The sequence below is a fragment of the Scomber scombrus genome, chromosome 7 (assembly GCF_963691925.1).
Source record: "Scomber scombrus chromosome 7, fScoSco1.1, whole genome shotgun sequence".
Classification (NCBI taxonomy): Eukaryota; Metazoa; Chordata; class Actinopteri; order Scombriformes; family Scombridae; genus Scomber; species Scomber scombrus.
In genome coordinates this window covers 28,253,242-28,265,954 of record NC_084976.1, presented here as the reverse complement: position 1 = coordinate 28,265,954, position 12,713 = coordinate 28,253,242, and the positions used below count along the sequence as shown (strand labels likewise).

The window sequence follows — 12,713 nt, the reverse complement described above, 5'->3', positions numbered from 1 at the left end:
TTCATATTAAAAGGGAAACATCCAACTGAATATTGTCAGGAAACCAGAAACCATAGAAGACGCACCAGTCAATTGCAGAAAGATACACATCAGAAAGGAAGGACATGATGGAGGGGATGGAAAATGCTTGTTGCTGTATCTCTTACATTAACTGGGCTGATGGCAAGAGTGTGAAAGCTATGTGATGTGGTAGGAGGAGTTTAAATCCACTAGATGACAGTAGTGGTGCAACATGTTGGATGCAAGCTGCTGTTAAATCGCAATAGAAGAAGAACTGAGCGTCACCAGATAACACGGTCACTGTTCGAACCATAACACCAAGCTAGTTTTAAGGGTTTTCTCTGTTGTGTCTGTAAGTAGCTTCAAATAATGGATAAACAACTGGAGACTGATAATCTGGAGATGCGTCTGCAGGCGCTGGAGGGTCGCATATACGGAGAGAGGAGAAACAAAAGTGGAAAACAAGCAAAGGTTTGATCTGGATAATGTTTATTCTTTTAAGAGCTAAGTTAGCTGCTAGCTGTTAGCCTGGCAGAGCTAATGAGTGCACGCCCTGTTGTTCATTTTATACACTTTAGCCTATTTATATTATGTTTTATTAACAATTATGACATCTATTCAGTCCTTTTATTAAACATTAGTGTATGCATGAGTCTCAGTATTCATGGTCTGCAGCTATTTGAGCCATTTAGTTATTTGAGCTGAGCAGGGCTGCAGCTAATGATTGTTTTTGTTTTAATTATCAATTAAAAGGACAAATTCACAATGTTACAGTCTGTCTTAAAGCAACAGTCAGGAGCCTAAAATGAACATTAATTGTGTTTTTCTTGCTATAATCATTCCTCCTGTTCATACTAACCATTAGAAGATCCCTTCATAATGCACTTACAATGGAAGTGATGGAGGATTAAATGTATTTTAAAGTTGATCTGAAGCTAATATGAAGCTTCAGTCGTTCAAAAGAAAGAAAGAAAGAAAGAAAGAAAGAACAAGAAGGAGGTTGAGGAAAGAAAGAGAGAAAAGGAAGAGAGAGTAAGAAGAAGGAGGAAGATGAGGAAAGAAAGGAACTACAAGAAGGAGGAGGAAGATGAGGAAAGTACAAGCTAGGAGGAAGATGAGGACAGACAGGAATAAACAACTAAGAAGGAGGAGGAATATTAGGAAAGACAGGAAGAAATAATATGAAAAAGGAGGAGAAAGGTGAGGAAAGAGAGAAAGAAAGAAAAAGGAGGAGGAAGATTAGGAAAGAAAGAAAGAAAAAGGAGGAGGAAGATTAGGAAAGAAAGAAAGAAAAAGGAGGAGAAATAGTAAGAACAAGAAGGAGGAGAAAGATGAGGACAGAAAGAAAGAAGAAGAAGGAGGAGGAGGAAGGTGAGGAATGGACACCTGAATGCTGGTTTGGTGAACTGGTCCTTTTAATCTGTTGATTATTAGTTATTTGGACCAGAAAATGGTGAAAAATGTCGATCACAGTTTAGCAAAGCTCAGCATGACAGAATATATTTGCATTTGAGAAACTGGAGCAAGAACATTTAGACATTATTTTCTAGGAATAAGTACTCCGAAAGAATGATCAATTATCAAAATAGTAATTGATTAATCGACTTAATCATTGCAGCTATTTAATGACACTAAGAGGAGGCTGCTGTCCTGGAACAATTTGTAGATTTAATAATTTAAATGATCGACAAAAAAAAAAAAAAAAAATCCATTGTCAACAAGCAGAGAGAGAAGCACTCATTAAAAGTAAAAGCCTGGATGATGATTATCTATTCCAAGCACATTTTAAATCTCTGAGGATTGAGTGTAATAATGAACTGAAGTCAACGCTTTCAAGGATTTATTATAATAATTATCAATTCATCTTTATTTATAGGGAACGCTTTCAAATCCATGTTATAAAATGCTTCATAAAAGCAGCAAAGTAAAACAGATAAATAATAAAAATCAGTAGGTAAATGAGGATAAAACAAGAGGACATTAAAAGAAGTAGAAAACAGTTCAAATAAAACAGTAAAACTTCATAAAATAATAATAACTTCAATAAAAGTTTGATTTAAGACGATTTAATAACTGTTACTGATAATATTAAATGTGCTTATTTTGTAGGAGACAGGCCTAAAAGAAAAAAGATGATGTCGTCCTTTTGAGCCTCAGAGTTAGACATCAGAGCATCACATGATGTGAAAAACACTCAACATACAAAAGAGGCATTGAAGTACTCTTATTTTCCTTCAGTGGTGGAGAAAGTGCCACAGTGTGTTATTTAAATAGAGTTTTACATTTATAATTGTCGTGTTTTGATTTGAGTTTAAATTACAGTTTTAAACGTATTTGTATTGTTTCTCGACGTACTCGCAGAGATCTAAAGTTTCGGTGCTGAGTCATGCCGAGAGCACCGGAGTCAAAACTGTCCAGTGTTTCAGTGTTTTTCCATCACGCAGCATGGAAAGGTTGAAGAGGTTGTTTACCTGCTGGAGGTTGTGACGTTTTAGTATCAGACGTCTCACTGCAGCTGTTTCTCCTCCTTGAAATATTACCAAAAAAATTCACTGATATAAAAATAGCTCAAATATCTCCAGATCTTGTTGTGTGTAGATGCAGTTTTTTTTTAATTTTATTGTAGCTTTACATAACAGCTGCACTAATTCAGTTATTAATTTATTCTACAGATTTTTCATAATAAAAGTGATTTTGTCACGTAAATGCTTTTAATTTGAAGCAGGGAATAAAACAGGAAATGTTGGGTTGTCACTAGGGCTGGGCGATATGGACAAAATGTAATATCACAATATTTTAGACCAAAAACCTCGATATCGATATTACAACAATATTATACAGATGGCTGTTGATGCTTTCACAAAATATTTACACTATGAAATGTTTGATAAATAATCACCAGTAATGTGGATATAATGACAAAGTGGGTAAAAGGTAAATAACAGAACAGTCTGGTAAGTTCAGAAAATTACATATTTTACCGTAATTCATCCTTTAAAACCAGGAAAAGACAACTCTGATGACATATTGCGATATTACGATATCCAAAATCTAAGACGATATCTTGCCTCATATCACGGTATCGATATAATTTCAATATATTGCCCAGCCAATACGAATCTGATATGACTGAAACTGATGAGGACAGTAAAATAAGGCCGATATTTCAATCAATCAGTAATGAATCTGCCATGATGAAACACCCAGATGTAGGATAAAAATGTAAAAATGTAAAGATAATTTAAGATAAGGCAGATGGTGTAAGTGCAAACACAAACATGGGAGATAAACTACATTAAAAAGAACAATGAGATTCAGTTAGAAGCTAGAAAAAAAAGAGGAAAAGAGAAAACAACAGCTTTTTCTGTTAGTTTGAGGAGGTGTGTGTGTGTGTGTGTGTGTGTGTGTGTGTGTGTGTGTTGGGGGGGGGGGGGGGGGGGGGGGGGGGGGGGGTCGTCACAAGTTATTTGCAGTAAATCAGAGAGCGAGACCGCTGTGAGACTGTGGTGGAAAAACCCAAAAAGATGATCTTGGTGGTGTTGTGACTCTCAGATCATCCTGCTTGAACATCCTCATCATGTGTCTTCAATCTCCTTTTCAGTGTAATTACCTCAGCAGTCCTCAGGGGGGCGACACACGGCAACTTCATAAAATAAGCACTAATGGCTCCTTTTTGTTTTATGTGCTCTTTGTCCCGCAGTGTGCAGAGTCTCTGGTCAGGATCCAGGCGGGTCTGACCAACACGGCCAACAAGAGAGAACGAGTCAAGATCCTGCACAAGAAGAGTGAGTCACAGGCCGATAATTAGTTAGTTCAGCTCTGACATACGACTTCACATTCATCATCGAAACCCAAATATGAAAAAAAAAACCTGCTATTAAATGTTAAAACTGCAGCAAAGTGGAGAAAAAAAGGGTCTTAAATTCAACCAAAAGGCCGTCCACACTTCATGCCTGCTTCACTAAAGGTTTGCATGTGTAAAAAACGAGAGTGTAAAGTTGACGTCACCTGCATAAAAATGTGCAAGCTGATCTACGAACGCGGCGCACTGAGGCTTGCGTATTTTTTAAAAAGATGCCATAATGAATATGCAATGTGGGGCGTTTTAACCCCAGTGTGCAAAATACAGGGAGCTGTGTGGTTTATAGGAAGGATTCTGATTGGCTGTCAGGCTGCTGTATGGTTTATAGGAAGGATTCTGATTGGCTGTCAGGCTGCTGTATGGTTTATAGGAAGGATTCTGATTGGCTGTCAGGCTGCTGTATGATATATATAGGAAGGATTCTGATTGGCTGTCAGGCTGCTGTATGGTTTATAGGAAGGATTCTGATTGGCTGTCAGGCTGCTGTATGGTTTATAGGAAGGATTCTGATTGGCTGTCAGGCTGCTGTATGGTTTATAGCAGGGGGGTCAAACTCATCTTCATTCAAGGGCCACATACAGCTCAATTTGATCTTATGTGGGCCAGTCCATTAAAAAGGGGGAAGGAAGAAAGGAAAGACAGATTGAAGGAGGGAAGAGAAGACAGGAAGAAAAGATGGAAGGAAGGAAGGAAAGACAGATGGACGGAAGGAAGAGAAGACAGGAAGGAAAGAAAGAAAGAAAGAAAGGACAGGTGGAAGGAAGGAAGGAAGGAAGGAAGGAACGGAGGGAGGGAGGGAGGGAGGAAGTAAAGATGGAAGGAAGGAAGGAAGAGAAGACAGGAAGGAAGGAAGGAGTGAAAGACAGATGGAAGGAAGAGAAGACAGGAAGGAACGAAAGAAAGAAAGGACTGATGGAAGGGAGGAAGGAAACATGGAAGGATAAGAAGACAGGAAGGAAAGTGGGCCGGATTGGACTCCTCTGCGGGCCGGTTCTGGCCCACGGGCCTCATGTTTGACACCCCTGGTTTATAGGAAGGATTCTGATTGGCTGTCAGTGTTTCTCTGAAAGTGATCCGACGCTATCGTCCACCGCTGTCGTTATTTTTAGAGTTGTGCTGTGAACTCCACCATCCACTGGAGTTATGGCGACATTTAAAACTATATATTTATAATTATCGCTATAGTTACAGTTCTTGGTGTGGACGGGCCTTTATTCTATAGTCAGATTTCAGACTGTGTTTGAGTGATGAGTCTTTGATCGTGTGTTTTTTGATGCTTTGGTGCAGTTGAGGACCTGCTGAAGTACCTGGACCCTCAGTTCACCGACCACATCACCGTACCCGACACCATGAAGCTGGAGTTCATCCTCGCTGGTAAGAAGCCAGGAGCACTCTGGGTTAGATGAGACAAAGAAGAAATTACATCTATTAAAAAAAAGCTTTAAAGGGGTTAAAATGTGTGTGTGTGTGTGTGTGTGTGTAACAGAGGAGGACTTCCTGCTCTCCCAGGCTGCTTTGCTGGAGCAGGTCAGCACCATGCAGCCGCTGCTGGACAGCACGTACATCAGAGGTGAGTTCCACCTGGTGGGACAAAGAATCATTTGCCTTGATAATGAAGGAGGAAGGAGCTCATGTTCATTGTTTAATAGAAAACAATAGTCTGATTTTTAAAGTAATGTCTATTAAATGTTTCTGGGAGGAAGTCTGTGATGCAGGACGTCACGTTGGGCTGTTAAACGGTGTAAATGACGGAAAATGACTTTCATCCTTTTTTATTTTGGTGATTTTGTTTTTCTTCACAGACGTACCCGAACATGCCACCAAACTGCAGCGTCTGTCACAGATTCACATCAAAGAGCAGGTAACCTCCTCTCTTTATCTCTCTCCATCTGCCCCGTTTTTAAAAATCTCTCTTTCACATTAGGTTTTATCTGTCAACTCCTCTAACTCTCTCTCTCTATCTCTCTCTCTCTCTCTCTCTCTCTCTCTCTCTCTCTCTCTCTCTCGCTCGCTCGCTCGCTCGCTCTCTCTAACTCTCTCTCTTTCTCTCTCTCTCTCTCTCTCTCCCTCTCTCTCTCTATCTTTCTTTCTTCAGGACCAAACTGAGGTTCAGTCCCAGGAAGTGAAGAAGCTTTTCGAGGAATACAACAAAATGGTACTCTTAATTTATTTGAATTAAAAATATATATAATACATAAACATAAATAACATAAATATAAATAAATATAAATCACTGACCCACATATTAACAAACATGATGCATGCATATCTTGCCAACTCTTATTTGTCACTGACCCATAAACAAAGTCATAAGTCAATTAGCAGCTAACTTGTTCTAAATGTAACTTTGACCTCTTATTTGCAGATGTTCCTGCTGTCCAAGCAGTTCACCCACTGGGACGAGACCCTGAGGAGCCTAGAGGAGGCCAAGGGTATCCGGCCTGTGGAGTAGTTCCATTCAACACACACACACTTCTGATGAGGATGATGATGATGATGATGATGATGATGATGATGAAGAAGAAGACTGACAATGTGGCAGGAGCTTTAGATCAGACCAGTGTTTCTTATGTAGCTTGTTCACTGTATAAAAGTCAGTCATATCCAATTTTCCCCCCGAAATAACTTAAAACAAAAACTGAGATGAAGAGGTTGTATTTAGTGCTAATCATTTCATCACCTGCGTTTAAAATTGAATCAGTTGATTTTATTAATTAACTCATTCTTTAATATTGTTGAATGTTTCTAGAGAATTCCCCCCAGTTGCTTAAATTTGCCACTTTACTGGCAGATTTGATCTCTTTGCTGGCTGGTTGTTATCAGTGAAATAAGACTCCCAGCTCCCAAAACTGTAATATCGTACCATTCATAAAAACCCAGTCCTATAATAAAACTGGGATGTGAAGACCGGTGGAAATAACGTGACTCTTCATCAGCCGTCTTGGAGGAAGTCGACGTGTGACTCAGACAGCTCCGAGATGCTGCTGCTGCTCTTTAATTTATTTTCAGACTGTAGAGCTTTTTTTTTTCTTTTCATGCCCGTATATCGACTTTACTTATAATGCATTCCTTACTGCAAGCCAGTCACAAGACTTGTTATTCTGCCCTGTTACTTATTTACACACACACACACACACACACACACACACACACACTCACACACACACACACACACACACACACACACACACACACACACTGACTGTTCAAGGCTTTAGTTATTTCCCCTCTGGACGCCTCCTGACAAGATAGAGTTGCATAAACTTAATATCTTAGCTTCATTATTATTCCCAGGTGTCGTCGTGGTTTGAAAATGTGATACATGTCTCATGTGTCATACAGGAAGACTGCAGTGTATACAATAAATATTATTATAAATTGTTTTCTTGGATTATATTCCAGTGTGTGACGTCTATTTTGTTCTGTATCTACAAATTATTTAACCTTTTACATAATTGTTCAGGGTGAAATTTAGACCCTTTTTTTTACATTTAAGAGCTGGAAAAACACCTCATACACATTTATCTTAGCTGGGCTTTTCCTAATGTGACCAACAATATACAAACATGGAAACCAGTGTTTACTGAAAAAGAAAAGGGTTAGGGTTAGGGTTGAATTCATCATAGGACCAGGGGGAAAAATATTCAATTTAAACACTTTTATTGTAAACTTAACCTCCCTCTGATTTTAATCACCTCAGTTATCAATCAAGGCAGACAAGGGGAAAGAAATGTCTAAATAATAAATGTACACACAAGTCTGAATAAAAAAAAAATCATTAAAATTAACACTTAATTATCTCTTCACATTAAAGGTGCAACAGTATTGTAGGGATGACAATTAGTGCTTTCACAAAAGTATTTACACAATGAGATAATGACAAAGTGGGTTAAAGGACAATAATATAGAACAGCTGGTAAAGTCTGGTAAGTTCAGAAATGTACATCATTTTACTGTAATGCAGCCTTTGACTCCTGTTGCCTTCGAAGGAAGGGAGGAAGGATGGAAGAAGGAAGGAAAGGAGGAAAGGAAGGGCGGAGGAAAAAAGGAAGGGAAGGGGGGAGGAAAGAAGGAAGGTAGGGGTGAGGAAAGAGAAGGAGGGATGGAGAAAGGAAAAGAGGAAAGAAGGACAGAGGAAAGAAGGAAGGTAGGGGTGAGGAAAGAGAAGGAGGGATGGAGGAAGGAAAGAAAGAGGGAGGGAGGAAGGACAGACAGAAGGAAGGAAGGGAGGAAAGAAGGAACAGTCAAAACAGACAGAGTCAATTTGACCCGGGAGGACGACAGCCCGGTGATACTGTTGCATACTTTGCATGTTTGGCAGTTACTGAAGGGTAACTCCTCTCTTCCTGGCTCCCAGCTGTGAATCGTCTTAGTTAGGTATGTAAAAGCATGTGCAGTTATCTACCAGAAAAGCGAGACTACACTAGAGTGTGTCAAAACCAAACCAATATAAAATATCAGTAGTAAATGTTTGCTTTTGATGTCAGTCCTTTTTTAACCCTCCTGTTGTCCTCAGGTCAAGGAAGGACAGGGGGAAGGGAGGAGGAAGGGAGGAAAGGATGGAAGGAAAGGAGGGAGGGAGTTAGGGAGGAAGGAAGGAGAGAAGGAAGGAAGGAGGGAAGGAAGGAGAGGAGTACGGAGGGAGGGAGAAAGGAAGGAAAGGAATAAGGAGGGAGGGAGGAAGGAAGGAAGGAAGGAAGGAAGGAAAGGAGTAAGGAAGGAAGGAAGGAAGGAAGGAAGGAAAGGAGTAAGGAGGGAGGGAGGAAGGAAGGAAAGGAGTAAGGAGGGAGGGAGGAAGGAAGGAAGGAAAGAAAGGAGTAAGGAGGGAGGGAGGAAGGAAAGGAGGATGGAAGGAAAGGAAAGGAGGGAGGGAGGAAGGGAAGTGAGGAAGGAAGGAAGTGAGGAAAGAAGTATGGAAGGAGGAGGGAGCAAAGAAAGAGGGAAGGAGGGGAACAACGAAGGAAAAATTAAAGAAAGAGAGAGGAAGGAAGGAAGGAAGGAAGGAAGGAAGGAAGGAAGGAAGGAAGGAAGGAAGGAAGGAAGGAAGGAAGGAAGGAAGGAACAGTCAAAAGAGATGGGGTCAATTTGACCCGGGAGGACAACAGGAGGGTTAAAAAGAGATGCACTGACATTCAACAATCATGGAGGGAGAAATAAATGGAGGAAGAGACAGAGAGAGTAATGCATACACAGAAAGCAGACCAGACCGATGTGTAATGCAGCTGCAGTCGGTCTGCTGAGCTGGAGATATGAGCAACAGTGTAGTATCATTTCAATTGTTTCAAGTGACATTTATTCTTGGGGTGAGGATGTGTTGCGCTATCATGTAATTAAAGGATGCATTCACAGTTTTTGTGTCATTCACAGTCTTCCTCCCTAGAAATAAAAAAAACAAAACAATTTGAGCACCTCTTCAATACTTCTCTGGGAAAACAGGCAACACTGTATTAAGAGGTAAGATCATTTCATACACATCCTATAAAAAGTAGGAAGACATAAAACTGGAAGAAAAAATAAGGGACCAGATGGCTTTTTCTTAATGAGTTATGCAAATATTTCTTGGTGTCTATTATTTGTGTGTGTGTGTAGAGAGGATAGTCGGCAACTTCTCTGTTAGCTCCCTCTCAGATGTCAGTCTCCAATCAGTATTGTGTATCTTGGCTCAGGTGTGGACTCAGCAGTGTTTCATTTTTACATTTTTACATTGTCACATGTTTGAAATACATAAAATGAGCACATTTTAATTAGAAGTTCAGTTTCCTGCATGTGTGGTAAGCTCACTTCACATCATTAAAAGAACAAGTCTGATGTTCTTATTTGAATACTACGAGAAAGGAGCTTTATCTGTCCAGTGAGTCAATGAACGTATTGAAATTAACTCTTGATTTGACTACCGAGCACCAGTTTTTACTGGCTGTGACTTCTATATCAATTGGCAGCTAGGTTAGCACATAATAGATGGCTTTATCTTTTATTACTGTCCTCTGAAAGATACACTTGTCCATTGTTACTATAATGAGCTCCGTATCAAAAGCTCAATGGATTTAAATGTCTTTATCTTTTATTTCTTGGGTCTCATAACTTACTGTTTCATTGACTGTGACAGAGAATGAGGGTTACAGCGAGCAGAACTATGCAGAAATATAAGTATGAGGCTTAACTTTGCCTGTCTACCATTTGGTCTAAGGCAGGTAGTATATAGTGCATTTATCAGAGCTTATTTGATGCTGGAAACCAGGTAGACAAATGACTGAACCAAACAGTTAATGGGCCTTAAACTCAAACCTATGAGCCAAACCAGGTGACAGAGTCCAGTAGGGAAGGCAGCTTTATTTATATAGCGCATTTCATACACAGGGGCAACTCAATGTGCTTTACATAAAAACAAACAAAACAACAAACAACAAAATCCTGATGGTGGATATGTAAAAGCATCAGTGTGTCTTTGGCTGTGTGACTAAGCAAACAGAGACACTGTTAACATAAGAGTTGATAAGAGTTGATAGCTGCTATTTCCTCAGTGTATTAAGTAATATTAAAATGAGGTACAGCCATGATCCACATGGGCTGGACAAAGACTTCATATTGTCATGTGAATTGTTCTCATGTGTATATAAGGAGATGCCTTCCTCTGTCCCAGGAGGCTTCCACGGCTGCTCTGGAGAAGGTAAGACCTTTGAAGTTATTCACTCTATGACTATGACTAACAAATGTATATGTATGTCCACTGAGGGGGAAAAATGGCATTGCTTAAAGTCCTCCTCTAGTCAAAACTGTTTTTCTTCTTGTTCCTTGAGTTGGATGATAGAGCTTCACTGTGAAAGCTGTTTTCACATTTATTTTCTGAGAGCAGAAACTTTTTCTGTGCTCATCTTAAAATCTGAGTTTAAGGTGTGTATGATTTGTGACATTACAACAGTTGAACAAAATGTGGTCCACCATACAACTTACACAAGCGTGATGTAAAAAACTTGAACGCTCCAAAGCACAAACACTGAAAACTGACTTTTTTAATAAAGTAGGAGACATCATGTGTCCAGCAATTCAACTTTTGAAATGAATAATATTTGCATATTTGTAGATTGTGGATGGTTCCATTTTAAGCACTTTTAAGGAAGCAATAGATTTTCTTGTTTTTGGTACATATCAGACACAATAGTTAGTCAAATCAGAGTATTTTTGAATGTCTTTAAAAATGTCTGGAGTGAATCTTTAAGGATTTTTGGCCAAGAACATCTCACTGTTGTTCTTATGATGGTTATTTAAGACTTCAGACCATTGATGCAATTATTCATATAAACCTTCAAATTGTAGTAAGAATTCAAACATGTGTCTCTCTCTCTCTCTGTGTGTGTGTGTGTGTGTGTGTGTGTGTATGTGTGTGTGTGTGTGTGTGTGTGTGTGTGTGTGTGTGTGTGTGTGTGTGTGTGTGTGTGTGTGTGTGTGTGTGTGTGTGTGTGTGTGTGAGTAGTTTTATAGTGCCAAGAAGCTAAATCATACTGGTTACCATCTCCTCAACACATCAGTGGTAAGTCATGGTTTTATCTGTCCTGTGTCTACTTTACATTTTTATTTTTTCTACTTTCTGCCTTTCTTCAAACACAGTCTCATGGGTTAAATCCTTCGATTTCTTGCGAAATTTTGAGCCAGTCTTGCTTTTGTGATATGAACCCACATTTACTTATTGTATCCATTACATTCACTGCATTTGTTTCTTCATTTTAGAAAACTATTTTATTTGTGGAATCCAATTACTTTAGTTTGATTTATTGTTACATGTACATGGGTCAATGACATGATGCAAGCTGGTGTCCAATAGTGTAACCATAGACTGTATATAAGAAATGGACGTAACATCCATGACGTCACCCATTGGATTGTGGACTGCTGCTCGTAAGCCAATAGTATCGGATCTGGGCAGCGCCATCTTAAAAATTTCAGGTGCATGCCAGGAAAAATAAAAACATGGATTCTACTTATATGGGCATCATGAGGAGCATGAGGCGCCCTCCTGAACCTGTGAACCAATCAACCTGTCAATCACGACGTAGCCACGCCCTAATGCATACCCTGCTTTATCATCAAATATAAAATCAGGGAGGCCAAAACTTCACAAATGAACATCATACTGCATTGAAGAAGGCTTTAAACTAGCGATTGAGACCATAAACACATTTTGAAAACGTTTACTGAGGTTAGAAATCAAGTGAGAAGTTGGTGAATTCTCCATTGACTTGTATAGAGACGGAAGTCTTTTTGACACCAAAACGGTCGCCCCCTGGTGGCCTTTTTATAGAATGCAGTTTTAAGTTACTTCCTCGTTGGCCTCATTTCAGAGGACCGGAACTCCCCGCCTGGGTGTAACCAGTATTTTTTCATAAAAATCTGATTATATACTGGATAATTTTTTAAACAAATTTTACATAATATGTCAACATTTATTTAGAAAAAAATGTTGTTTTTAGGATATTTCCTGCTCAACATTGACAAAAGGCTTTAAAATGTAAATGCAGGAATACTCCAAGAATGTTTCTTTTCATTTGATGTTTTTAAATCAAGTAATTATTTGTATAAGTCCACTTAAATACACTGCTGGTGGATAAAATATTTAATATTCATCATTTTTTTGTGGTTACATCATTTGACATTTTCAGAAGCATTCAGTCTTACTTTTGTTAAAAAATGGTGCAAATGTCATTTTAAATGACATAAAACCAACAAAAGATATTTTTGAATTGCTCATCTTGCCAACCCTTATTTACCATTATTATTATTTATAACAGTCCCTCATACTGAAAAAATGAAGAAGCTGATCTTGGTGGCTGTAATCCTTCTACTGGTGATCACCAAA

The 12,713-nt window shown here is 39.1% G+C and overlaps 1 protein-coding gene across 2 annotated transcripts in view; it reads left to right on the top strand.

The window, feature by feature from the left end:
• The window catches only part of dctn3 (dynactin 3 (p22)), a 37,954-nt gene extending 30,698 nt beyond the window's left edge, over positions 1-7,256 (top strand). Inside the window, exons 2-8 of one of the 2 annotated variants that reach the window (XM_062422798.1) lie at positions 342-471; positions 3,701-3,785; positions 5,150-5,236; positions 5,349-5,432; positions 5,665-5,723; positions 5,958-6,017; positions 6,228-7,256. In XM_062422798.1, the coding sequence (XP_062278782.1) occupies positions 370-471; positions 3,701-3,785; positions 5,150-5,236; positions 5,349-5,432; positions 5,665-5,723; positions 5,958-6,017; positions 6,228-6,314 (564 nt within the window). In that variant the 5' untranslated portion in view covers positions 342-369 and the 3' untranslated portion in view covers positions 6,315-7,256. Of the gene's footprint in view, positions 1-310; positions 472-3,700; positions 3,786-5,149; positions 5,237-5,348; positions 5,433-5,664; positions 5,724-5,957; positions 6,018-6,227 lie in introns of those variants that run through there. The other variant, XM_062422797.1, reaches the window with a different exon arrangement.
• The last annotated feature ends 5,457 nt before the right edge of the window (positions 7,257-12,713 follow it).